The sequence below is a fragment of the Talpa occidentalis genome, unplaced genomic scaffold, assembly GCF_014898055.3.
Source record: "Talpa occidentalis isolate TD23 unplaced genomic scaffold, MPIMG_talOcc4v2.1 talOcc4.10, whole genome shotgun sequence".
In the NCBI taxonomy this organism is placed as follows: domain Eukaryota; kingdom Metazoa; phylum Chordata; class Mammalia; order Eulipotyphla; family Talpidae; genus Talpa; species Talpa occidentalis.
The window spans coordinates 37,837,931-37,864,981 of record NW_023600993.1 but is presented as its reverse complement, the minus strand read 5'-3'; the positions used below and the strand labels follow the sequence as shown (position 1 = coordinate 37,864,981).

At 39.1% G+C, this 27,051-nt stretch overlaps 2 protein-coding genes and 1 long non-coding RNA gene across 4 annotated transcripts in view; 2 read left to right on the top strand and 1 right to left on the bottom strand.

The window, feature by feature from the left end:
* Positions 1 to 4,879: 4,879 nt before the first annotated feature.
* LOC129145698 (uncharacterized) lies at positions 4,880 to 13,323 on the bottom strand. Its single transcript, XR_008551618.1, has 3 exons — positions 11,962 to 13,323; positions 6,186 to 6,420; positions 4,880 to 5,787 (listed from the first exon to the last, which is right to left on the bottom strand). It is a non-coding gene; the product is annotated as an uncharacterized LOC129145698 (long non-coding RNA).
* On the top strand, positions 13,226 to 18,909 carry SELENOK (selenoprotein K). Its single transcript, XM_037530769.2, has 4 exons — positions 13,226 to 13,345; positions 16,728 to 16,818; positions 18,179 to 18,262; positions 18,819 to 18,909. Exons 1-4 carry the CDS (start codon positions 13,327 to 13,329, stop codon positions 18,907 to 18,909), a joined length of 285 nt encoding a protein of 94 aa, XP_037386666.1. The 5' UTR covers positions 13,226 to 13,326.
* Positions 18,868 to 27,051, top strand: part of ACTR8 (actin related protein 8) — an 18,198-nt gene continuing 10,014 nt past the window's right edge. For both annotated transcript variants that reach the window (XR_008551612.1, XM_037530756.2), the window contains exons 1-8: positions 18,868 to 18,905; positions 19,172 to 20,903; positions 22,705 to 22,875; positions 24,222 to 24,332; positions 24,938 to 25,042; positions 25,612 to 25,785; positions 26,269 to 26,362; positions 26,478 to 26,610. Coding sequence is in view for 1 of the 2 variants with exons in the window: in XM_037530756.2 (XP_037386653.1) it covers positions 20,781 to 20,903; positions 22,705 to 22,875; positions 24,222 to 24,332; positions 24,938 to 25,042; positions 25,612 to 25,785; positions 26,269 to 26,362; positions 26,478 to 26,610 (911 nt within the window). In the remaining variant the exon portion in view is untranslated. The remainder of the gene's footprint in view (positions 18,906 to 19,171; positions 20,904 to 22,704; positions 22,876 to 24,221; positions 24,333 to 24,937; positions 25,043 to 25,611; positions 25,786 to 26,268; positions 26,363 to 26,477; positions 26,611 to 27,051) is intronic.

The following is a 27,051-nucleotide window of genomic DNA, read 5'->3' as shown; positions in this document are numbered from 1 at the left end:
ATCACATTATTCTATTTTACAATCTTTAAAATTTTTCCATAATAAAAGACTTGGACAGTTTTCTTTTTTTTTTTTTTTTTAATTGTTACTTTCTTCCAGCCTAGGCCTGTAAGGAATATTAGTAATTTCTTAAATATCTTAAATATCTTAAAGGAAAGTTTGCAAATAAGCAGTCCTTGGGCTGTATTTTGCCCGTAGGCATATTTTCTTTGTCCAGTACCAGATTTTTTTTTAAAGTATGAATTAGTTACCAATATTTAAATATTTTAAAACAAGGAAATTTCAGATAATCAGTCAGATTTCAATAGTATTTTGAAATAATCAGACGCTCTCGCTACACTGCCACCCCTGCTCACATCCCATAGGGTGACAACTGACAGTAAACAAAAAGTTTGGATCCCCTTTAGAGAGAAAAGACACTATTTGTCACAGTGTCCATGTTCCTGGCACTTACTGGCACCCAAGTGAGTCACTCCTGCCTTATTATGTTTCAAAGGGTAGTTAACAACTGATGACACTGAACAATAATCAAAAAGTTTGAGTTTAATTGATATATACATGCAGTCATACATTTTGTTCTGAAGAACAAAAATTATTTCAGAGGTAACATTTCACTCACTACAAAGCGTTCAGAAGAAAAATGAAAAGATCCTACCCAAGACTTGATGTCAATTAGAACATTTCTAAGGTGACAGTCTACCAGCTAGAATTTTAACAGGTAGACAACAAATCTATGTCAATGATGAAATAACTGTCTCTCACAAAGCTAAAAAAAAAAAGTCAATACAAGTTAATTCCATCAAAATTTTCATTAGGTTTAAGATACATGATCACTTGGAGATCAGACTGAAGGGAAAGGATTTCTGAAAGACAGATACAATCTCAACATGCATCTTTTATTTCTAGCTCCTACAGCTCCTACTGCTCCTGTCAGAATACACTTCACTTGACAAGATATACTTCAACCATCACTTCTCAGGAATCCTTCTCTGATCCTCTCCAGGCAGAGTACACACTCCCTCCTCCACATCCCCCCAACACTTCCAGTGTGACTCTCCAATGGTAAGAACTTGTTCAGTCTTACATTAGTCATTTGTGCTTTTTTCAGTCCCCCTCCTTTTTGTGGGGAATGAAAATTACTTAAAGGCAGGTATTCTGTAGTCAGACTGCCTGGGTTTCAATCCCAGTTCTTCCAGATGTTAGTTCTGGTAGCCTTGATTTCCTCATCTATAAAGTGGAGATGACAACCATACCAACCTTATAGGGTCACTGTAAGGGTTCAATGGAGTAATACAAGTGCATTAGGATGTGAAAATGGAAGTTTTGACTGAGGCACCTGGAAAAATTAGATGCAACATTTTGAAGAACCAGAGCAAGACGCATCTTTGCAAAGTAGCCACCCTAAAACCAGTTTTTTAACTCTTAAATCCTTTCCACATGGAGCAACAAAGGGTTCAAGAGCAGAGAGAGAAGAATCAAGAGGATTTCTTTGAAGACAGTTAGGACGGATGTTTAAAAGATAATTATTAGTAACATCTAAGACACTGTTAAAGGTAGAGAGAAAAAATGGATTATATGAGTTTTATGAGATACCAGAGAAGTTGTGGGACTTGCCCAAGTTTTCATTTAGGAGCACAGGGCAACTAACGATGATCTCTCAGTGCTAATATATTTAACTTGATATATGTAACTTAAATTTTTTATATTTCTTTTTAAGCATTATAGGAACACATGTTCATTGTAGAAAATTTGGGAATAGAAAAACACAAGGAAAAAAGGAGTGGTGGAGGACAAAAATAAAATTATTAATCACAACCCAGAAGTCTTGCTTGTTCAATATTGCTTGTTCAATATTAAATATTGCTTGTACAATATTTATATATATGGAAAATGCTTAAAATAGTACCTGGCACATAGTAAGTGCTAAATAATATTAGTTTTGATTACTGGGCCATTGTCTAGCATGATGACTTGTACACAGGAAAAAATTAATAAGGCTTTGTCAAATGAAGCTGAGTTCATAGCTTAATGATTGGATATTTTAACCAAGATTTAAGAGATAGAACAAAAAGTAAAGTGCCCAGTCCTTTTTTGAAGTACTTTCCTGAAATCTATAGCTCAATTAAAAAGATAGAAAAAAGAATACCCTTAAGTATCTAAGTGTCATTTCCCCCTGGATCATAAAACCAGGAAAGCTCTTATAGAGGCTCACAACAGAGGATCAAAAGAAACCACTTCCTTTGTTAGCCTTAGATTTCAAAAATAATTTCTTTATTCGAAAGTTGAAACACAGCTTATTTGGATGCGAGAGCACAACAAAACAAATTGCCCGTAGTGATATTCCAGAGCATGCCTAGCGAGCACTATGTGGACAGATCTCCCCAAATTTCCTTGGCCCTTGTACAGTCTAGACATAAACCAGGATTTCCACAGCTCTTCCTCTGTTTTACACAGTAGTGCCCTTCTTACATTTTGCTGCATACATACTTAAGGAAATTACTTATTTTCAACATTGATTTCCTGCATGCTATTTCCAGAGCGTGCCTTCCAGCTGGGAAGCAAAAAATCATTGAATGGGAATCTTAATTCCTTCCCCTGAAAATAAGACTCAGTTGCCACATTGTATTTTTTATAGTCTCAAAATTCTATTAAAGGATAACACCAAATACTCATACAGCAATTATTTGGGTTTGCTTTTATTTGTTCGTAAATATATGTGTTTTGAGTTTTTTGTCATCATGTCAAATTTCATACATTTTTTTGATTCACAGACCATTGTTTTCAGAATGGTCAAAATATTGGTAAGATGCTTCTACTGTCTATCAAAAGTCAGTCAGTTACCCAAAGAAGGATTAGTGTCTATAAAGGTCCATAGCCCTATTTGAACCTTTATTTTTAGCAGTAAAATAGGGGTCTCTGAAAAGGCACACATTTAAAATGAAAGTTTTAATTCAGTAACACTGCCAACTGATCATTCATAGAATTTGAACACATAAGTTTTCATTTTGACCAGCAGTCAGAATAATTTTAAGCAAACTAGCAAGGAATTTGAAAGTATATCTACTTTATTTTTGCTAGATTCTATATATACTTAGGGAAAACAAAAAAATGCTGAGTAACTCACTTAAGTGGTATACCCATGTGTACACTTACGTGCACTACAGCAATCAGGTAAAGCAAGCACAACCTTAATAAATAAGATGGCCTTCAAAATGTACTCCAAAAGTGAACAACTACCTAAGTAATTTTGTTATTAATTTCCTGTCATTTCTTCTGGAAAAAGAAAATTTTTAAAAATTGCCTAAACCTTAAAAATGAAACTATAGGTATCTCAGTTCTAATATACGTAAATGTGAAAAAAAAAATTGATACCTATTTCTAAATATAAGAGGAACACACGTTTACTGTAGGAAATTTGGGAACAGAAAAAAACACTATAGCTCCCATCACCCCATTTTAATATATTTCCGTATTTTTTTTTGTATATAGTATGCTATTATATTAAAAATATAGCCAACTCTCCATTGTTATACGGTTTCCAATTTTTCATTCTAAATAACACTGGAATAAATAACCTTGCATGTAAATGTTTGCATATCATTCATTGTTCTTTTAAAATAAAATCTAGAAATGGAAGCGCTGGGTTAAAAATGTGTATTTTCAAGGCTTATGATGGAAAATTTAACTTAGTTGGGTTTCTTTGGAATTTTACATTTCTAAAAACAGTGCCTCCCATTCTGGGTAGCTTCTCCATCCAGGATGGGTTCCTAGTGCCCAGTCTATTAAATCCCAGTATAAATTATTTATGCTGCCATGACTATTATAGCAGTGAGCCTGAGCCACAGCTAACAGTCTTGTAGACATCTACCCCTGTAGCCCCGATACCTGCTCTCCTCCAGTGGCAATCAGCTGACTAGGTACAGGAACTTAAGAGACCAAACAGGTCAGCAAACCAAGGTGACTATATTCATTAACACTTGCTTTTCCACTTTTCTGCACATATGGTCTCCACTTACTTGTGAAATGTCTCAGTATGAACGTGAAAGACTGGGTACCACTAAGGAGTAGCTAAATACATTCAAAATGAAATGAGAAAATAAAATCAAGCAACACTTCTTCAGTTGCCAGATTCCATTTTCAGAGTCTCTGTCTCATATTTCCCATCAAAAATAAGAGATTCATAGCAAAAGAGATGAATTACTAATATCTGTGAAAGATGATTTTCTGAAGTTGAGAAGCTTATTTGACTTTGGGCAATATTAACCAAGCTGCTTGTATTACATAATATTAGTAAGAAGAAATAAAGTGATGAGGCATCATCATGCTAATCAGAAATAAAGTCTCAATGATAATTTGACAAAACATTTTAGATAATCAAATTGAGGATCTGAACCAAGTAAACAGATTTTACTTTGTGAGAGGTGCTCAATCACAAATTTGAATTTAGTTTATATAGGTAAGAACAGTAAGTCATTGACAGGTCAGACTTCCAGTTCTAAATCGTCTGATCAAGATAGGCTGATGCTGGGGAAGGCAATTCAGTATTTAATCTCTTCCCTCCTAAAGAATGCACAGCAGACAGGTAAGACTGGCTACCTATTGTTAAATCATTTTTATCTGACTCTTGTCATCAGTGGGTGTGAAAAGATTAGCTTTACCTTCAGGCAGAAGATTCCTGTATTGGCTATAGGGGCTATAGACTTAAGTCTGTGAAGAAGGTTTTGCTCTATTACCTGCTAGATGTGTTACCTGGCAGGGAGAGGGGCACCCCAGACCCTGCAAACCTGCCTGCTCTAAATAGGTTCTGCCATCCACCACATCAACACAAAACATATGAGACTTTAATGAAAAGGAACTTTAATAAAATTAGTAAACAATACAGGAAAGGCAAATAATATAGTTTTTTAAATCAAGCACCCAAAGTTACTCGTCCCCTCGTGGGCAAAAGTCCACCCAAACGGGATTGGCCCAGAGAAAGGCCCCAAAGCCTGCCACAAGTCTAAAGCATCTTCCAGTGGGGACACACACAAAAGGATCAGAAACTGTTACGGAGCAGCCCCGATATAAAACGGGTTGCCTGGCTGTGGGTCCTCACCCGCGCACTTTAAAAGGGACTTATTAATACTCTACAGGCACACACAAAAGGTTAATAAAAGGTTTATTTACAAGGGAAAAGGAATTGAGAAAATGTACAACTCAGGGAGAAATTGTTATAGGACAGGGAGAGGGTCAGCCCAAACCCTGCAAACCTGCCTATTCTACATGGGTTCTGCCATCCGCCGCATCAACACAAAACACATGAGACTAATGGGAAGGATCTTTAATAAAACTAGGAAACAATACAGGTGAGGCAAAGAGTCTAGTTTCTAAATGAAGCACCCAAAGTTACCCATCCCCTCGTGGGTAAAACTCCATCCATATGGGGTCGGCCCAGAGCAAGGCCCCAAAGCCTGCCACAAGTCTAAAACATCTTCCAGTGGGGACCCACAGAAAAGGGTCACAAACAACCGGACAAGCCCGGAAGGAAAAGAGCAAAATCAACATCCAGATAAAAGCTGCCATTGTCACCTCCCCACGGGTCTCACCCACATCTGTGTCACCCAGTCCATGACCAAAAGACAAGCGCAGTTTCTTCACATGTCTCTAGGCTCCATGCGCCTCCTCCAGGTCTCCTGGCTCCATCTTGCTTCCTTCCTTCCTCAGTCTCTTCTTCTCCTTCTCCTCCTCCTGCTCAGCTCCACCCTCCCTTGGGTGGGGCAGGGAACCTCCCCCTTTCCTGGGACCACCCTGTTACAAAATTAGGGAAATAAAGTCTTTAATGTGTTGTACCCGATCTGCCCACCCGGAAACCCAAAGGCACTCTCAGAGCTGGCCACGCTACAAGCTGGCGGAGAGCCAAAACAGGGAATCGCCCAAAGCCCACATGTCTGGTTTTATACCAAACCTGGCTGCTTAGCCCCACCCTCAGGTTCCAGCCACCTTCCCTTTGGTGGTGATGGGATTTGGAGTTCCCAGTGTCTTTTGGCTTTGGTCTGGAGTAGGGACGGAGTCCACAAAGCCTGTATGGAATTAGCTTTAGGACATCCTTTTCCCCTAACAAAACCACCAGACAAATCTGGGAGGAAAAGAGCAAAATCAAAATCAAGACAAAAACTGCCATTGTCACCTCCCCACGGGTCTCTCACCCACATCTGTATCAATCAGTCCAGGACCAAAAGGCAAGTGCAGTTTCTTCACGTGTTTCTTCTCTTGGTTCCATGTGCCTCCTCCAGGTCTCCTTCTGGCTCTCCATCCTGCTTCCTTCCTTCCTCAGTCTCCTCTACATCTTCTTCTCTCTCTGCTCAGCTAACAGTCTTGTAGACACCTTACCTTTTGGGTGGGGCAGGAAACCTGGAACCTCCCCCTTGCCTGAGGACCACCCTGTTACAGATGGAAGGGGGAAGGCACTTAGGAGGCCCCCAAAATTTATAATATGTTCACAATCAACAGCCTGGTCAACTAGCTGAGACTATAGCAACCTCTCTAACCATATCCTTTCAATCCCAGTTAAGAAACTTTCCAGGGAACAGTCATTACTAGGTCATATGACCGACCCCACCACCCCCCACCCCACCAAGAGACTATAAGATAAACCTTTTTTCCTTGAACCTACTGTTAAAAGAACCAAAAGAATCAAACTGAAGTTTTATTCATCTGTTTATTTGGGCAAAGATTAAAGGTAAAAAAAAAAAAATCAATGTTATCTTGAGACTTATCTAAACAGTATTAAGGAACAGGCCCAAAATGGTGTCCTACAGGTCCCACCAATACTTACAAGCAAACCGTAATGGTAGAACCTGCTGCACCAAAAGTGGAACTCTAAACCCATCATTCCTGAGTATCTTGGTTAACACTACTGAGGTAATCTGCATGATAACACCATCCTTCCCCCATCTTTCCGAGGGAATGTAACTTTGCCTGAAAAAAATCTTCCTCTTCTTTGACAACCTTGTCCTAACCTCTTTTTTTAACTATAAAATCCCTCCATTTTGTACAAGCCCTTTCAACACCTTTTTACTTGAAGATAGGTAGTTGCCTGGTTCCTGAGTAGTTTAACAAGATCAATTAGATCTCTCAATTTATTCAGAGGAATTCTTTTTTTTTTTTTTTTTTAACAATAGTAAGAGAAGATATACTTGCTAGATTTCTCTACTCCCTTTTCAGATATATGACTTTAGAAATACTTTTTCTGTGCTGTAGAATACAACTATGAAAATATTTTAAAATTTCCTTTAATTAGAAAATGTGCTTTTAAGATAGAAGGAAAAAGGCATTTTCCTCCCAAGACCACCCGCCTGTGACTATGCAGGTGCATCTCTTTTTTTCTTTCTCCTTTTCCTAACAAACCTGTCATTTTAATATGTGAAAAAAGAAGAAGGAAACTGACACCCAAACCTCTGGCAGCTTTTTTTATATTTCCTTCCACTTACCACTATTAGAGTTCCCCTTATAATTAACTAGGTTGTTAAACTGGATCATGACTTTGAAAGGTTACAAATTATTTTTGGAATATTTATCTTCCTGTAATGGAACCGCAAAGTTGAATCTAGATATTTTTTAGTTATTTAAAGATAAGCTGTGTAAATTTAACCAGACAGGCTCACTAATGAAACGATAATATAATTTACTTTGTGATATATTACAGAGATTACAGGTGAAAATCCAAACTTTTTAATCAACCATATTCTCCAAGGAAGATAACACTGCAAATTCCTATGCACATTTTCCCATTTTGATGCCGAAAATGATTTCAAATACTTTAAGAAAATGACTTGTAAAACAATATAAATATCAGTTCAGCTAAAGTGCTTATTGGCACACACAACACACAACACAAAAAAGGGACGCCCCTGATTTGCACAGCATGTTCAGTATAAGGCTACCTAACTTAGAAGAAATAATTTTTTTAAAGACTACTGTGAAAAACAATATAAATAAATATATATATATATATAAAGAAAAACAACAACAAAAAGTATAAGGTAAAAAAAAAATGGGACAATTTAAGAGCTAAGATTCCTGAGCCCAAAGGAAAAAAATACAACAGCAATTATCTGTAAGAACAAACACATAAAAGGTTAATAAAGGATATAAATGTCATCTGTTTTCCATGTCCCCTAAAGGCATCTTTATTTATTTATTTATTTATTTATTTATTTATTTATTTATTTATTATATAACCCAGTAGTCCCTGACTGTCTTGTGGTAAACATTACTCTTCTCCACTTTCCGAGTCATGTGCCTCAAATGGGACTGACTCTAGCTGTTGTTGGGGTGCAGGGGAAAATGCCATACCCGTCTGGGGTTCTTCTGGGACTGGACAAGTAATCAACCACAGCGCAACACCGGTTAGCAAAGAAAAAAGAATCAATTTAATAATGTATGAAATTTAGTTTACATAGTTTAAATTTTAAAGAAAAATAGAATCAGGGATATTTATCTGGTGTTCAAGGACCTGGGGCATTGCGGGGAGCACCGAGAAGGTAGGGAAGACCTCACATGACAGACAAAAAAAGAACTGAACTCATCTTTAAAGATGACATTCTCAGAGAGGACATGATACAGACAAACCTACATCTGGATGACATCCCCCAAAGTATATCCTTCTGTACTTTGAACAGTGATTGCTTCTTTGATTAGGGAAGGGCAAAGAGACTGCAAAGGACAAAAGTGTCTAATATGCTTTCTTTAAGTAATAATAATAGACTTCACTAGGCTCACTGGGCCTCAATTGAACTTTAGATCTAATATCAAAGTGACACTGGAAGGGACCTACTCTGGAGCAAAGCCTATCTGATTGATGCAGAGAAGGGAAGATAATTGACCTCAAAATGCCTAGGAAATTTTTATGCTTAGGGAAAGAAAAGAAAAACTAGAAAACTGTTGGATGCTATTTTGCAACTTTGAGAAAATTGATATACATTCAGTTTCTAGAAACCACCTACCATTCTATACTATGAACATCACACTGGATTATCTTATTTCAATACCTCTTATTGTGGAGAGCCAATACACAGCACAGAAGAGCACAAACTCTTCATCCTTAGCTTATTAGCTATATGACCATGGACAAGTCACTTGAATTTTTTATGACTGTTTCTTCATATATAAAGTAGGAATGACAGTAACAACCCTCTTAATAAGGTTGAGGGTTAAATGAACCATGAATGGTAACCAGCACACTGTCTGGCACAAGGAAAGTGCTTTATGTTAGTTATTATTGTTGCTGTTTTGTAAAGATTGCTAAAAAAACAAAATTCACAAAAGTTAGAGCTCTTATTGGCTTTATTAAGCAATTGATAAATCATCAGCACCTCATATTGATACAGCACTGGGTTACACAAAATGGAGGGCATTTGTAGTCAGAAAGAGTGTGAACAAAGATTGTTAGCAAAAGATAGGATTATTTCAGGCAGAGCTACTTTCCTGCAGAGGAAGGGGAGGAGTGTTTTTTCATTCAGATTACCTCACTGGTGCTGATTAGGAAACTCCAGATTGGTTTAGGGTTTCACTTTTGGGAGAGATTTAAACTGCTAGGAGATTAGGTATTAATTGGGGGGCGAGGGGGCTGGCATGAAGGATGCCATTTTATTTGTGATCTTTGTATTTTTAATATATTAAATGAACTAATAAACGAAAAGTGCTTAGAACAGTACCAGACACAGAAAACCCTGTGTAAATGTTACCCATAATTAACAGCATTCATTGCTTCATTCACTCAACAAGTATTTACTAAATGCCTTTTCTCTGTCAGGCTGTCTTCTAGAATAGCAGTGTCAAATAGAACTGTAATGTAAACATAAATGTATTTAATTTTAAATTTCTAGCAGTTACATTAAAAAAGTAAAAAGAGTGTGCTGTTGGGAATATAAATCAGTGCAGCTACTATGGAAAACAGTATGGATGCTCCTCAAAAAATTGAAAATAGAACTACTATATGATCCAGTAATTCCTCTTCTAGATATTCAGCTGAAGAAAACAAAAACATTAACTGGAAAAGACACAACATCAGTGTCCACTGATGGATTAATGAAGAAACTGTCAAACACATGCACACACAGAATACTATTCAACCGTAAAAATGAAATCTTGCCATCTGCAACACATGGATGGACTCTTGAGGGCATTATGCTAAGTGAAACAAGCTAAGGAAAGATTAATATCTTATAAATTCACTTATATGTGGAATCTAAACAAACAAGCTCATAGGTACAGAGAGTAATTTGGTAGTTGGCCAGAGGATGGGAGAAAAAGGTTAAGATCAAAGGTACAAACTCCCAGTTATGAAATAGTCATGAGATGTAATGTATAACTCAGTGACTATAGTCAGTAATATTGTATGTCATATTTGAAAATTGCTAAGACAATGTACCTTAAAAGTTCTCAGTATAGGTAAAAAATTTTTTTGTAACTGTGTGGAGAGATATATTAAGTAGACTTATTGTGGTAATTACTTTGCAATATATACAAATATGAAATCATTATGTTGTATACCTGAAACTGGTATGTCAATCATACCCTAATTTTTTTAAAAAGTAAAAATAGAAAAATGGAATATTTAAATTCAATAATATGCGGTCTTTTACATTCATGTCAGGAGAAGAAATGTTATCTTTACCTCTTACCCCATCTTGCTACTAATCAATCATTTTGAAAAATCATTTTACATTTGTCATTTCATTTCATAAGAACATGCCCCACCTAAAAGGAGAGATTAGACTTTAGCAAGTGGAGAAAATCCCTATCAAGAGCAAATGAGAAGCAACAGAGAAGGAAAACAAGAGCTGTATTAGGGAATTAGAAATCAGAGAGAAAAACCTAACAAGATGCATAAGGGAAGCCCTTAGTGCCTGAGAGCTGGACACTATTTGTCAGATAGGGAGAGAAACCAGAGTTTGTGAGCAGGAAAAAAAAGTCAAGATTAGATAAACTAGCAGCTGAATTTAGCATGAAATACAGTGCGAAAGACCAGGTTTAATTCACTAGGAAAACTACAATAACTCTCAGGAAGAAATTATCTATGTAGAGAAACAGAAAGAAGAGAACCTAGCACTACCTGATATTCAGGCAATCTTAATGTTAGTTCCCTTCCTACTTAGCAAGCTTCTAGAAAGGTATTTCTCTACTAACGAATATCTGAGTACCTAGATTTGTCAGCCTATGACAGATCTCAAAGAGATAAAAGGAAGCAAGGCAGAGCTCCTGACCTCTTAGATCTTTTATTTTCTTGAGGAGACAAAAATCAATGATCAAATAATTTTACATTGCTATAAGTATTCTGAAGAAAATAATCATTATGATACATAATCAAAATTAAGGACACTCCTAAGATTTCTGATGCTGAGATCTATAGAAAAGGAGTTGAATGTGAATGTCATCGGGAAATGTTCCCGGGTAGAGCAGAGAGCACATGCAGAGTTTTGAAGGCATGAAAGAACTTGGTGTACAAGAAACTAAAACAATGTTGCTAGATATAATTTGAATGAGGAATGTGGAAGAAGATATAGTTAAAAGGGCAATTAAGCATACAAGTCATGATGGGCCTGTAGGTCATGACCAGAAATTTTACCTTAAATGCAACAGGAAATCACTACATTGTAGTGTTTAAAAGGCTGCACATAAGGAAATAAGATCACTTGCTACAGTGCAGAAAGTGCTCAAGGTGAAAAAACTAATAAAGGTGGAAGCTGGGATTTCAGCTAGAAGTAACTAAAACAGAGCAGAGCAAAGATGAGGCGGACAAGGTCTAGGTTAAGAAAGGACCTTGGGAAAATTAATGATCTCCTGATAACATTTTTTGGCAAAAACTTCAAATGCTGCAAAGGATGTCTTATCCTATAATGCACTGCTTAGGTACAACGTGCCCAAAACAATCAACACGAAATTAATCTTTGTTTATTCTAGATACTAGAACATATTTACAAACTTAGCCAACTTTGTTAAATTCAAAATAAACTTCCAAAAGTAATCTTTAGTTGCCTTCTAGATAAGGTGATTAAGAACCTCTTTGAGGAGTCAATACGACTTGAGAACTGCAAGGAAAAGCAAGCAGCCATTAGAAAAAGAGCAGGGCCTCCCCGATTTCGCAGAGGGTTGTGGGCAGTGCTGTGAAGCTGTCCGCAGCTTCTGCAGCGCGGGTTCGATTCCCAGCCAGCCAGCCAGGGAGATATCCACAGGGCGCAGCAGACCTCTCCTGTCTCGCCAGCTGCTCCCCTCAGAAGCGTTTTCAGCCCATCTGCTTGTTCTGCTCCCCGCTGTGTCTCTGGTGAGCCCCCCACACTTCTGACCTGTACCCCAGCTCTTATATAAATAAAATAAATTTTAAAAAAATAGAGCAGAAATAGTAAAGTGCAAAGGCCTTGGGACACGAACGAAATTGCCATATTCAAGAACAAAAAGTAACCCATACATCTAAAGGGATGTGACACTTCATCAATAAATCATAAACCGTAAACCAGTATTACCTTCATTAAAAAAAAGTTGCCCAGCGAGTGGAATAAAATAAACAAAAACACATTAGCACATAGCATGTCGTTCACATTTCATGAATGACCAAGCGGTATCTTCCCATACATCTGCCACCTCCACATTGCCGGCAAGCAGTAGCTATCCATAAAAAAACAAATAGCCATCGATTAAAAAAAAAAAAAAAGGCAACTTCTATCGCGCTAGTCTGTCACAGTTGCTTCAGAAGAGTTAATAAGAAACTCCAACGCGTCTGGGATCCAAGAGCAGAAGCCCAGTTTAAAAGAGAAGGACCGCACGCGGGGCAGGTAACAACAACAGAGCTCCTGAAGGTCTGGACCCCTCCCGGCCGCGACGGCACTGCCTTCCACACCCTCAAACAGCGACACCAGTGGAAAACTCTGGGCAACTCCTCCAGTTCTTCGAGGTGCACAGGGGGCGCTCTTGCCTCCCCGACCCCGGGTCTATCAAACAACCAGAAAGCAACTTCTCCACCGGCGGGGCAAGGTGGAACTTGGGAGCCGAGTTCAACTCCGAGAGGAGACAGGAAGCGTCGCGCTTACCGGAGCAATCCCCAACATCACATCCGCTCACGTGCCCCGCACTCGCCGCTTTCCCGGAAGTCGCCCGTGTGACGGGGCAAAAGGCCCGTCGGGGGCGTGTCTCTACTTGCAACCAATGGGGTGTGTCCACCTCCCTCCTCCGTCACCGATTTGTTTAGTCGTAGCTTGTCACGTGAAAGGGCCGGGCGCGGAGGGAGATACGGAAGCCCAGAAGGGCCAGGACCCCTAGTCTCTCCGGAGACGGGGAAAAGCCGCCAAGATGGTTTACATCTCGAATGGTGAGTTGGCGGGGCTGCGGGAGCGACCCCGGACCTGGGAAGCCGAGGTCAGCATTTCTGCCATCCTTGCCGACTGGGCCAGGCACCCGTCGCTGTTTTCCCGAACTTTGCGCCTGGGGGACGGGCGGAGCTGGAGGCCAAGTCGCCGTGGCTGCCGTGCGTCAGCTGATCGGCCTCAGTCTGCTCTGGCGTCGATCCCCGGGGTGCAGACAATACCGGGCGCCCTCGCCCTCGTAGATTGGGGGTCTTGGGAAAGTGGTCTTGGCTCTAGGGCGTCCGTGTTGTTAACTAGTAAAGATGTTAACATCCTGTGCTTGGCGCTTTTGCCTGAGGCACTTTTTACGGTATTCGCTCATCTCCTCAAACCTCTTTTACGGGTGGAGACCTTGAGGCGCAGATACAGTCAGTCGCTGGCTCAGGATCGCAAAGGTTGTTAATAGCTCAGACCAGATTCGAATCGAGGTAGACTGAGATTGGCACCCGTGCGTGTGAAGAGAATTAGACAAGTAGCATCACTTCTAGGAGTAAGTTAATTATACCTGGAGTAGAGAATGTGAGAGAGACTTAATTCAGTGGTTTCACAAAGAAAATGACTGGAAAGACACTATAAACTGGGTCAGAACGACATTATAAACGCCGGAACTACCTGGCTGGCTGCCTGTTTGACTCAGGTGAAATAAATGCCTTGGCGCAATCTTTAACAGGTGTTTCTTGGATCACTGTAACTAGGTTCTGGTTCTGTTTGAATCATCTGTTTGTCTTCAGAGATGACTAATGAGAAGTCTTTTGTCTGAGTGCACTTTTTCTTTCTTTGCTCTCCAAAATCTCACACTGTCCTCTTGGTTTCTCTGTTGTTGTTGTTTTTTATTTCACTTACTTGCATATTTATATATGTATGAATGTCATCCTCTTGGTTTCTCACTTAAAAATCTTTGAAACAGGAAATCGATGAACAGGAAAAAAAAAACCTCACTGTTTCATCTTAGCTTTGGCCACTTGCAGACTGTATTATTTTCTTTGTGGTTAAACATGGCAACTTCTATTGTGTTATTGAATGACGTCTTGTGTTTGTAGTGTGTCTTATTGTGCATCCAATGTCATATTTGCATAACATGAAGGTCGTATTAGGGCATATTATCTCATTTTTATGGTGGAGAAATGCCTGTTGCATTCAAGCCTGCGAATACTGCAAAGGTTTTTGCTTGCAGAAACTAGGAGGGTTAATGCAAAAAGCAAGATAGAATGATGCAAGTGCTTGCAGTTAAGTTCTTCACAATCAGAAAGGAAACACTGACGGGTTTCAGTTAAGTCCATTTTCTTAAAAGGATTGTATTTTATCAGCACTTTATAGTTGACAGAATTTTCTCTTTTATCTGTCAAATGATTTTTTTTCCCAATAATTCTACTAGCCCTAGACTACTTTTTCTGAGAAGGAAAAATATATTAGCCAGTGAAGCAGAGCTAGTAAGAGGCAGAATCAAACCTAGCACCAATGGTCTGTCTTTAAGTGTTACCCTTTGTTCTCAGTAGCTGTGTGAGAGCTCTCAGGTCCAAGTAGATACCTAGAAATAAACTCATCAAAGAAAGGAAAATCCTGGCTAAGGGGGTAGAGGTAAGCCTGGTGAAGCTCTTAGGAAAATGGTGAGCATTGGAGAGGTAATTGACAGATAGCTCTTTGCATCCCAAATATTCTGATTTGTATGACTGAAATCCTGGAGTACTACCTTTTCATGGATAAAGGGTTTTGAAAAGTGATTGATTTTTGCCTGAAATAAAGCTGGAGTCTATAATTAGAGTCAACAGCATCCTGTTGCAGAATAACAGTGGTCATTTTATTTATTTATTTTTAAAGATTTATTTATTTATGCATACAAGAGCTGGGGTACAGGCCAAGTGGTGGGGGTGGGGTGAGAGGATTCACCAGAGACAGAGCAGGAAACAGAACAGGCAGACTGACTGAAATACACTGCTGAGGGGAGCAGCAAGCGAGACAGGAGAGGTCTGCTGTGCCATGTGGGTAGCTCCCTGGCTGGCTGGGAATCGAACTTGTGCTGCAGAGGCTGCGGGTTGCTTCATAGGTTGCATCTTAACCCCTTGCGCTACCAGGGAGGCCCATAACAGTGGTCATTTTAATGAACAAACCACATTCTCTTCAGTAGTTATAGCATCAGTCTGACTTATAACAATTTTATCATAGTAAATCATTCTCAAGACTTGTAAGAGTATATGTAAACAGTCTTTTTATAGACAAGAGATTTTGCAAGTGAAAATAAGCACTCTGTGAACGCGAAAATGGAAGTGGTATGAACATTCTTTTATATTCATCCATCCCGTTTGTTTCCTCAGAATACTTGACTAAACAGTTATTTATACATTCATGTTCATAGCAGCACTTTCATAGTAGCCCAAAGATAGAAGCAACCCAAGTGTCCATAAACAGATGAATGGATTAAGAAAATGTAGTATATACATGCAGTGGAATGACTATTAATCAGCCTAAAAAAAATTTTGACATGCACAGCATGAGCGAACCCTGATGACATTAAGCTAATGTGTACAGTAGCCAGTTGCCACAGTGCAAAACATTGTGTGATCCCAAATATGAATTTCCTAGAGCAGTCCAAGTCAAAGAGACAGAAAGTAGGATGGTTGCTAAGGGGGGGAGGAAAGGAAAAGTTGGTTGTTAATGTTAATGGGTACAGAGTTTCAGCTAGGGAAGATGAAAATGTTCTGGATATGGATGTTGATAACAGCAATGTGAATATACTTAATGCCATAGAACTATATTTTAAAATGGTAAATTTTTGTGTATATTTTACCAAAAGAAAAAATAGTGGAAGTGTCACCCACTAAAATTACAAACTATAGGAAAGCACTTGGTGTATTAAAGGAGTTCTCCCTAGATCATGGAGATTTTTTTTTTTTTTAAGATTTATTTATTTATGAATAGAAGAACTGGGGTACAGACAAGAGGTGTGGGGGCATGAGTGGATTCACCAGAGACAGAGTGGGGAACAGAACAGGCAGATTGGCAGAAATACACTGCTGAGGAGAGCAGCAGGCCAGTCAGGAGAGGTGCTGCGCCATGTGGGTAACTCCCTGGCTGGCTGGGGATCAACCTTGTTCTACAGTGGCCATGGACAGCCTCTTAGGCTGTGTCTTAATCCCTTGCGCCCCCCGGGAGGCCAATCATGGAGCTTTAACTTCCCTGAACCTTTCCTCAGAATGGTCTGCACCTAACAGACCTCTCCTTGTATTGATCTCTGGGAACACTAGACAAGTTGAATACTGAGTTTGTGATCGTTACCTGACTGATTAAAATCAATGCATATTGTGTCAGGGATTTGTACACTAACTAAAGTTTCTGTATTCTTTTCTGTAGGACAAGTGTTGGACAGTCGGAGTCAATCCCCATGGAGACTATCTTTGATAACGGATTTCTTCTGGGGAATAGCTGAGTTTGTGGTTTTATTGTAAGTATAGTAGCCCTTTAAAATAGCCTTGGTAATTCAGTTGACAGAAGTATATCAGCTACATTTTGTTGGATACCCCAAACAAGTTCAGCTCCTGAAGCAGTTTTTATTCTACCTTATTTTATGAAAGGAAAAGAGTTATGCAGTGGTAAAGCTGCCACCAAACATCTTATGATTATAAATATAGTAGTTGAGTTAGTAAACTTGACCATGTTTTAGCCTCCAGCTTACAGCTATAGAGCCAGACCTGCCCACTGCAATGCCAAATGACCACACTTCCTTTTCTCAACTGTTCCCAGCTTTAGTGTGTATATGCAACTTTTTACATTTTACAGTAAGTAAACAAGGGGAATTAGCTCATAACAAGAAATCTCCCAATTAGGAAAGTTTTTTTTTTTTTAATGAATAATTAGAATCAACACAAAGGAAACAAAATTTGAATTTCACTATAATTTCAAGCAATTCTTAGCTAAATGCATTTTTTGGTCTTTCACATGCTGTTTGTTTGCAAATTATTTATCACCTACCACGAAATCTTATCTTAGGTCTGTTTCTTCATTGACTTTAATATCAATGATTACAAGGGGAATTGGGAAGTAGACATCAGAGAAAGTTATTCCAGGCAGAAGAAACACAGGAAAGATAGCAGAGAACTTTGAATAGTAGTAGGCTGTAATCTTTATACATAATTTGATTGTGGCTGTGGTTTAGAAAGATTAATTGAATGTCTGTATGTAGATAAATTAGAAAGGGTGAAATGGAAGAGACAGTTCCATAGAAAAACTCAGCAAGTGAAAAAGAGGCCCTAAGTTACCCAAGACAAAATTTCTTGAAAATCTCTCACAAATATTACCTACTCTATTACGTTTATTAAAAATACTGTTTTTAACTTAATAAATCTTGCCCCTCCACAAAGAAATGATTCCATTTAAATGGATTCCCAGAAGCTCTGTGCATCTGGCATACTATCCTCTGTCTTTCTTCCCAAAGGTAAGAGGTTGAAGGTAGGCTGGGCATGGGTGTATAGTACCACAAAAACAGATATTAGAACTGTAAAAACTGACATCTGATATAAAGTGGAGGAAGAAAGTTAGGGTGACTCTTTCAGAGAGTCTTTCACCCTAGACTATCTAGGAGAATGACGAGCAATTACGGGCAAGGAAGGGTGGCCGTGACATAGAACATAGCACATTCTCTTTAGACACTTGCACTGGGTGATGGTGTCCAGCTGGCTTTGAGTTATGTAGGCTTGGCTCAAAGTCGGTTTAGACATCCTTTCACAGAACTAATAGTTGAAACCATGGAAATACATTTTATAATACTGAAGGTAGCATTTCTGTGTTTCTACATCTTATTTCAGTTTCAAAACTCTGCTTCAGCAAGATGTGAAAAAGAGAAGAGGCTACGGAAACTCATCTGATTCCAGATATGATGATGGAAGAGGGTATAGCTTTAAAAATAAATCTTTTAACACCCCTCTCTATATTTTAATTAGGTATTATAGTCTGTATAGGGAGATAGAAACAGAGCCCATGGAAATTAAGGGTGTAAATTCTATTTCTCAAAATTAATGCATTACTGCAAAGAAGTCAAGTTCCCTCAGATTTGATGATCTGTTCATCTTGTAGAACTAAAATATACACTCAATATTCTATTGGAAAAATCTGAATTAGGAAGCAGCATAAACTGATGGCAAACATTAAATATAGAGATTTCACTTTTGGACTTCCAGCTGTTAATGAAAAACTCAGAAGATCAAGCAGCACTGGATTGTGCTTATGTTTCCATGTGGCAATAGTCATTGGGGCCTGAGTTTCAGTGAGGTATTTACAAAAGTGCTTTTTAGTTTAGTTCATCACAATCTTTGTTAAACTCACTTTGCTTGTGTGCATTATGCATTGGGTCACTATAAGAGTTTAAGGAGTCTCTTTGAGTGTTTAAAAGAAATCAATTGAAGTGATGTCCACTAAACAGTAGAAATTAACTTTATTTTTTATTAGGCCACCAGGAAATCCCCCCAGAAGAATGGGTCGAATTAATCATCTTCGTGGCCCTAGTCCTCCTCCAATGGCTGGTGGATGAGGAAGGTAACTTAAAATATTAATTTGTTCTGCAGAGATTTTATTTTGAAAATGCTTCCATGGGAAGGATTTCTATAGGAAAACAAATTGCCCAACATTTTGTAATTACTTAGACATCGTTATTTGGAAAATATGTATTAACTTTTGAATAATTCATCAACTTTATTGTCAAGATGTCTTTTGGAAAAAGTTTTTAGAACATAATGATGGTTGAATTTTTCATACAGATTCAAATTAAAGTGGATACTAATTATTATAACATGTTCTTTTAGGTAAATGTCTGCTCTAAGAAGCAGACAACTGGACATGCACATTCATAGCAGAAGGAAACCATCAAAGAGTGGAGGCTGACCAGGCTGGACAAGTAGATGAATGTGTATGTCTAAACAAGAATTGCTCTGTGTCCTTACAGATGAATGAGGTTGTGCTGGGAATTCCCTGCACAGGGATCTGGCATGACTGATATGCAGTTCTATAAATGCACATGTTTGTCTCATCTTTTTTGTATTGGTTATGAAAGTATTAATATAGTTTTAATAAGTGAATATTTTTAGGTTATAAAAGTGACTTCTCATCTTTATAATTAAAAAAACTGAATTGGAAGAAATATAAAAGATTGTCTTCAGTATTTTTAGTGTTACCTTTTTCAACCTCTGAGATACTGTGCATTGTTAATTTCTTCTCATTTATAAATAAATCACATTGTACTTATTTTAGTAGTATGCATATATTATCTGTGTTAATTGCATAGGAAATATTTGTCCCATGAACCTTTAATACTTGTCTGATTTGCTATCAAATATAATTATCAGGGTATTCATAAAACTGTAACCGACAGACCTGAGCTACAAAATGAAGATTTGCCAGATGGTCTTTAAAATCATGGATAGCAAGGCTATCTGGACGAATTTGAATTCTAAACTTTGCTTAAGAACACTGCCTATTGGCTCTCACCCCCACCGGAATGCTGGTTACTCAAATTCTTTCACGAGAATGGAAACTGAAGTTAAGGATTTTGTCTTCTTTACCACAGTGCTTTGAATAATGACTACATGTAATAGGTATTAAAATATTGGAAAAATGAATGATACAGATAAATTCTACTTCAGTGTTTTAAAGACTTTCAAACTATTCAGGTAAAACCATTTTGATATCTATTTATAATTATTTATTCTACCCTATTTGCCAGGAAATGGGAATATAGTGGCATAAGACACCTGTATTCAAAAATAAGAAAAGCAATTAAAATGAGTTTAAGAAAAAGTATAATAAAGATAGTTTATTATTATCAAGTCTGTGTCAGATATTTAGTCTCTTTACATACTTTTTAAAAAATTTTTTAATTTTAATTTTGGGCATTATCTTATGTGCAGATGTTCTCACCCTGCACCCGTGTCTTTTTTATATACTTTTAATTCTGGCATTTTGTCCAGCCTCTAGCTAAGGCTGTAATACAGGAGATCAGGATCAAGTCTCTGTAGGCGATGGCTTCTTTGCCTCTGACCCACGATCTACCCCTCAGAACTGCTGCTGCAGGTCTCATCCTACAGTCCTGGTTGCATTTAATATTTAACAGCTGTGAGGAGAAAATGAGATGCCAGTTATCGACCTGTCCACTGAAAACAACAACAAAAATACTATATTGTGGCATCCTGCTAGAGGGCTCAATTACTGCAACATCCACCAAACCCAAACACCACCCCGCCTCCGTCCTGTACAATTTCGCCCTTCCGCTTTCCCAGAGTTCTCTGGGGGCGACGGCCTGGCAGCCATGTTGGTTAAGGGCAGTGTCTGTGAGGCTGCGCGGACTCACGGGCTCCTCAGCTCTGGCGTTCACCGCGTCGGTCTGAGGCAAAGGGCCGGTGGGCGCCCGTGGCCACGATGACCCAAGCAGAGAAGGGGGACGCGGAAAACGGAAAGGAGAAAGGCGGGGAAAAGGAGAAGGAGCAGCGCGGCGTGAAGCGGCCCATCGTTCCCGCGCTGGTGCCGGAGTCGCTGCAGGAGGTGAGGCGCCGGGCTAGCGCCTGGGTTCGGGCTCGTTCCCAGGCCTCAGACCTCTGCGAGGGGCGGGAGAGCCCAGAGGCGGACTAAAGCTTTCGGGCTCCCAGCCGGAAAGGTTCTGGTGGTGCGAGCGGGTGGTCGTTGCCTTCCCGGGCCCGGGCGCCCGCGGGCTGGGGCGAGAAGCCCCTCGTGATGGGCGAGCTGGCGCACTCCGGGGCCGGAGGGCCTGAGGACTGCCCGGCGCCGCCCCAGCCCCGGCCTCCCCCGCCTTGGAAAATCTACTCCGGGTCTATCACCTACTTCCCGGCGTGCTGAGGTTTCAGTGAGTGCAGGTAAATTTAATACCCGACGTGTTTCAGGGAACAATAGTTAAGAGATTCAGGCTTTTTTCATTAAGGAGACACAGGCAGTGGGGATCATGTCAGGCTTAAAAGTAAGGAAATGGTGAACATCTGTCTAAATAGCTTGTGTGTCAGAGACAGTAAAATTAAGTTATACTAACCAGAAAAGTTACTTGCTATAGCATGGCAGGCAACGACCTTTAAATGTGTGCATGTGTACATGTATACACGTGTGTATAGACATGTTTTTACTTAAATGAGGAAAACGCCAACATTACCATAAAAAAAAAAAAACTAAAACAGGCAGACGTAATGTACCATTCATAATAGAAATAAAGAGGCTCTTAAATTGTCAGAATTTCACGTTGGATGTCTCTGAGGCAGCTTCTTTACTGGGAGATTGGTAAGAGAGAAAACCCAACCGTGGGGGCATGGCAGCGGTAAAAGACAGCACAGTACCTGGCACCTAGTAAGCCCTGAGGGTGGTTATTACTGTTGTTACACAAGTCTCAGTTTCTCCCAGCATTTAGCTGGAAGGGCATCTTCCTGGATGGTCTGCGAAGACCTTACTGGTCCCATACCTTAGAATTCCCCCACCCTGAGGTGAGAGCAGGAAGGGAGAGCTCATAGTTGGGGCTGGGGCAACAGGAATTAGCATGGTGTGGGCTGGGCCAATGCAGAGGACCCTGTGTAACTATTGGGCACACACAGCAAGTGCATCCTCCAACACCAAGGGTGTGGGATGCTGTCTTCAAAGGAGATGATGCTTGGACTAAAACAGGAGGGATGAATAGGAGTTAGCTGAGGAAAGGGGGTATCTCAGGGAGGGAGGACAGCATGGAAGAGACCTGGACTAAGAGGATATGAGGTATTGGCGACTGGGATATTTGAAACTGGAAGGAGAAGGAGCAAGAGATGAGACTATAAGTCTTAGCCAAAAACTTATCATGAGGGTCATAAGCCAGAGTCTGGCCTCTTCTGAAGGCAGTGAGATCTTGGAAAGCTTTGCAGTATTAACTGCTGGCCAGGCTCTCCAGCTGTATGATTAAATCATTTAATCCTCACAATTTTATGAGGTAGGATCTTCATGTGGGGTGAGGAAGTAGTACAACTGAACTTGAAGCCATATCTGTGAATCCATAGCCTGGGCCCTTAACCACTGTAGTAGCATTTCCTTAACTTCAGTCGGTTGTGTAACACACTGGGTTTTTCGTATCCCCTGTGGCACCTGTACTGTTATGTAATACCCCCTAGGCTCTTGTGTGCCATAGTGAACAAGATACTCAGAGGGTAATAACTGAATACTCCTCAGAGTGCTTTGCTGAATTATTTTGATACCTATGAATCTGATAATCATTATAGGAAATTAACTTCTCAGGTTAGCCTTTTACCTATAAGTTTTTTGTTACCTGCTACCTACTTATCATCTACTAAGGTCACATTCCTATGTTTTATATTTGCAGCAAATCCAGAGCAACTTCATTGTTGTTATACATCCAGGATCAACAACTCTGAGGATTGGTCGAGCCACAGACACACTTCCTGCCAGCATTCCTCATGTCATTGCAAGAAGACACAAACAGCAAGGGCAGCCCTTATACAAGGACAGTTGGCTCCTAAGGGAGGGACTAAATGTAAGTCACAAATTGAGGACCTGGAGATAAAGCCAAGGTTGTTTTCTTGAGAGAGCCTAGACTCAGTGTATATAGTAATCTTTTTTTTTTTTTTTTAAAGATTTATTTATTTATACAAGCACTGGGTACAGTCAGAAGCACGGGAGGGTGAGAGAATTCACCAGAGCCAGAGCAGGGAGCAGAACAGGCAGAAGGACCGAAGTACACTGCTGAGGGGAGCAGCGGGCAGCAGGAGAGGTCTGCGTTCCATGTGGGACCCTCGCCTGACAGCCGGGTATCGAACCGGTGCTGTAGAGGCTGCGGGCAGCTTTGCAACCCAGCGCTCAACCACTGCGCCACCGGGGAGGCCCGTATATAGTAATCTTGAGTAAACATTTTCATAGCTTTAATATGTTTTAAAATAATAATATAATTTAAGGAAATGAATATAATTTTTCATCAGAGCGCACCATTTTAGATTGTAAAGAAATACTTATAAATAAGTAAACCCAATTTTTTTAACCCATCAGGATGAACTGGGTGTTGCTGGAGCTGGTCTTTAATATAAGATACAAAATTGTCACTCATTTAAAGTGATGCATTCCGGTGTCTAGTAACTGCTGTATTTTTTCTTCCAGTTACTAAAATACTTAAATTGAGCTCATATTTTAAATCCGTAAGCAAACTGAATTGCTGCAATAAGTACATATGATAGTCTTAGATCAGATCATAATTTAAAAGCAAAAAATATTTCCTAACAGTAAGCGTTTACTTTATTTTATTGGGAAAATTTTTTGTATGTTTTAAATATGAATATTGCATTATAACTTACTTTTAAGTTTTAAGTCAAAGATAGTTTTAGGAATGTGCAGTTTCTTTAACTTTGATTGTAGCCTTGGAATTCCATTTTTTTAGGTGATTAGCAGATTATATTAAGTCCATTCTATGTTTTAATATACCCTGATATGAGTGTGATAGATGAAGCAAAATATCATGAAGGAATATAACATCATTACAAATTATAAACATGATTACTATATAGACATATGGAAGAGTCTCTGGAATATTTTGTAAATACGAAGTAGCTGTGCTTTAATTAGTACTATGAAAATTTTTATCAGTCAAAAGTCAGTTCAGGTTATGAATTTTTGTAAGAAGTCGGTTTATGGTGAGTTTTTCAAACTTTTATTTATAAATAATAAGAAGATTACTTTGAAATCTTATTAATTACGTGAGGAAGATTAAGGAAATACTACTTGTTGATGAGGAAGCATTTCCTGTTGGTCAGTTAAATTAGTAGTTTGCCTTTCAGTTTTCTCTTTTCACTAAATCCTTTATATTATTCATCTTTCATTCCTTTTTCCCAGAAACCTGAAAGTAAAGAACAAAGACAAAATGGCCTTAAAATGGTGGATCAAGCAATATGGTCTAAAAAGATGTCAAATGGCACAAGACGGATTCCTGTGTCCCCTGAACAGGTTCATTCTTAGCTCTTTCTTCAGATTGCTCTTCCTTCAGGTTTATTCTACTTACCACCACTAGTATGTCAAAATACCGTTTGTGTGTACTAGCTATTTCATTATGCAAATGCAAGATGGGATTTCCTTTGAAAAGAAAGAAAAATAATTCATAACCTCCTTCAGACCTGAATCATTGTCACAAATATTTAGGCAAGTCAACTTCTTACAGCAAGTTGATGAAAACAGCTTGCTTAATTTCAGAATCTTGGTATGAAGCTATATTCTTGCTCCATTTGTCCTTCTAAAATGATAAACCTATACTATTAGGAGTGGCCATGAATAGGTATGTTATATAAATTTATATTCAACAGCCAGGCAGAGATATAGTATTAATTATGGACTGAGTCATAGCCTGTATGTTAAAATCATGGGAAAATCAAGACTGGGGGAAAGGGCAAAAGAATCCTTTCATGACCAGTTAGTATTTTGCCAACTACCTGAATCAATTTGTGATTAATATTTGGTCTACAAGAAAGAAAAAAGGACTCATATTACCCCCTCCCCCTCACCCCATCCTTTTTTTTCTTGTGTAATTTCAGAGAATTTTCTGATCATTTTTTCAGGCACTCTCTTACAACAAGCAAATGCGACCTGCAATATTAGATCACTGTTCTGGAAATAAATGGACAAACACATCTCATCACCCTGAATTCTTGGTAGGAGAGGAGGTAGGAAAGTTCTTTACAATTAAATGGAAGAAAATAACTGGTTCTGCTCCTAAAATTCACTTATATTGCCTCCCATTTCTGGTTGTTTCATTGCATTACATAATCCTTTTAAGACTGAATATTCTTACTGGCTTTTGAGATATTATATACTCCACTCTCAATGTATGGAATAGTTAGTAAATGTTGAGGATAATTTCTGGCTGTAGTGTTTTGTTTTTAAATCTTTTTTTCTAATTAATTTATTTATACAAGAACTGGGGTACAGGCCAGATGCGCGGGAGGGTGAGAGGATTCACTGGAGACAGAGCAGGGAACAGAACAGGCAGACTTAATGAAATACACTGCTGAGGGGAGCAGCGGATGAGACAGGAGAGGTCTCTACTACGCTATGTGGGACCTTCGCCAGCCAGCCGGGATCCAACCGGCGCTGCAGAGGCTGTGGACAGCTTCACAGCACTGTGTTCAACCGCCTGCGCCACCAGGGGAGGCCCTTGTTTTGTTTTTTAATGTGAATCCAAAAGCCCTGAGAGAATTGTGTTTAACAGGGTGGTCACCTCTGGATTTTCTAGGCCTTGTATGTTAATCCACTGGACTGTTACAATATTCACTGGCCTATCAGAAGAGGCCAGTTAAATATTCACCCAGGACCTGGAGGTTCCCTTACAGCTGTTCTGGCAGATATTGAAGTAATATGGTCTCATGCAATACAGAAATACTTGGAAATCCCACTGAAAGATTTAAAGGTAAACTACAATTCCCAGTTATGGGTTGTCTTTAAAATTTTTGGTTGATAAAAGTACACATTACTAAGTTATTTGTAATGTGGTGTCTTTGAAGCATTCTCAGTCTTGAGGATTAAGGTTTTTTTTTTTTCCTTCACTGAATTTCCCTCTGGCACTTTCTCTTTTTCTTAGTTATTTAGACTATCTACTGCTCTGCAATCTGAAAGCTTGCTCATTTTTATGCTCCCTCTCTAGACCTTTTTCAGACATGTTAGCAGTCTTTTCTTTTCAAAAGTTTTAAATAATTCAGAGGAAAATAAAAGTGAACTTAAACATGTTTAGTTTTTTCCCTAAATAAAACCGATAACAGAGAGGTTTTAACTTTTATTCTGGGCCTAATGTTACTCCTTTAGGGAAATCCTCTTTGAAGATAAATGTGGTGAAAGTTATTTTGTCTGGGCTTTTGTGTTAACCATTTTATCTTTTTTCCTTTGTTCTTTTTAGTATTATAGATGTATCTTGTTGATTCCTGATATCTATAATAAACAGCATGTAAAAGAATTAGTGAATATGATCCTAATGAAAATGGGTTTTTCAGGTATGTCCGATAACCCAATAAAATGTACTTGAAATGAGATTTTTTTGTTGTTGTTTTTAATGACAAAGTTAGTCTTGTTCCCCAGTTGAGTGTTCTTCTACCTCTTGTTTTTCAGGGATTGTGGTCCATCAGGAGTCTGTGTGTGCCACCTATGGAAGTGGCTTAAGCAGCACATGTATCGTAGATGTTGGGGATCAGAAGACAAGTGTGTGCTGTGTAGAAGATGGGGTCTCTCATAGGAATACTCGGTAAGGAGCTTGGGAGGTGGTATTTCCCACTCCTTCTCACACTTTATTCAACTATGAAGTGTCACAAGTTAGACATTATTTTTTTTTTAAAGATTTATTTATTTATGCATATAAGAGCTGGTGTACAGGCCAGAGGTGTGTGTGTTGGGGGCGGGGGGGTGTGAGAGGATTCACCAGAGACAGAGTGAAGAACAGAACAGGAGGATCTACTGAAATACACTGCTGAGGGGAGCAGCGAGTGAGACAGGAGAGGTCTGCTATGCCAAATGTGGGTTAGCTCCCTGGCTGGGGATTAAACTCATGCCACAGTGGCTGGTGATAGCTTGATAGTGCTGAGACTTTGACCCCTGAGCCACCAGGGAGGACCCTGATCTAACCTTTCTCACTGGCTCTCTTTAAAATGTGCTCATATCAGCAGCTCCTGAATGTCCTAGTATGTTT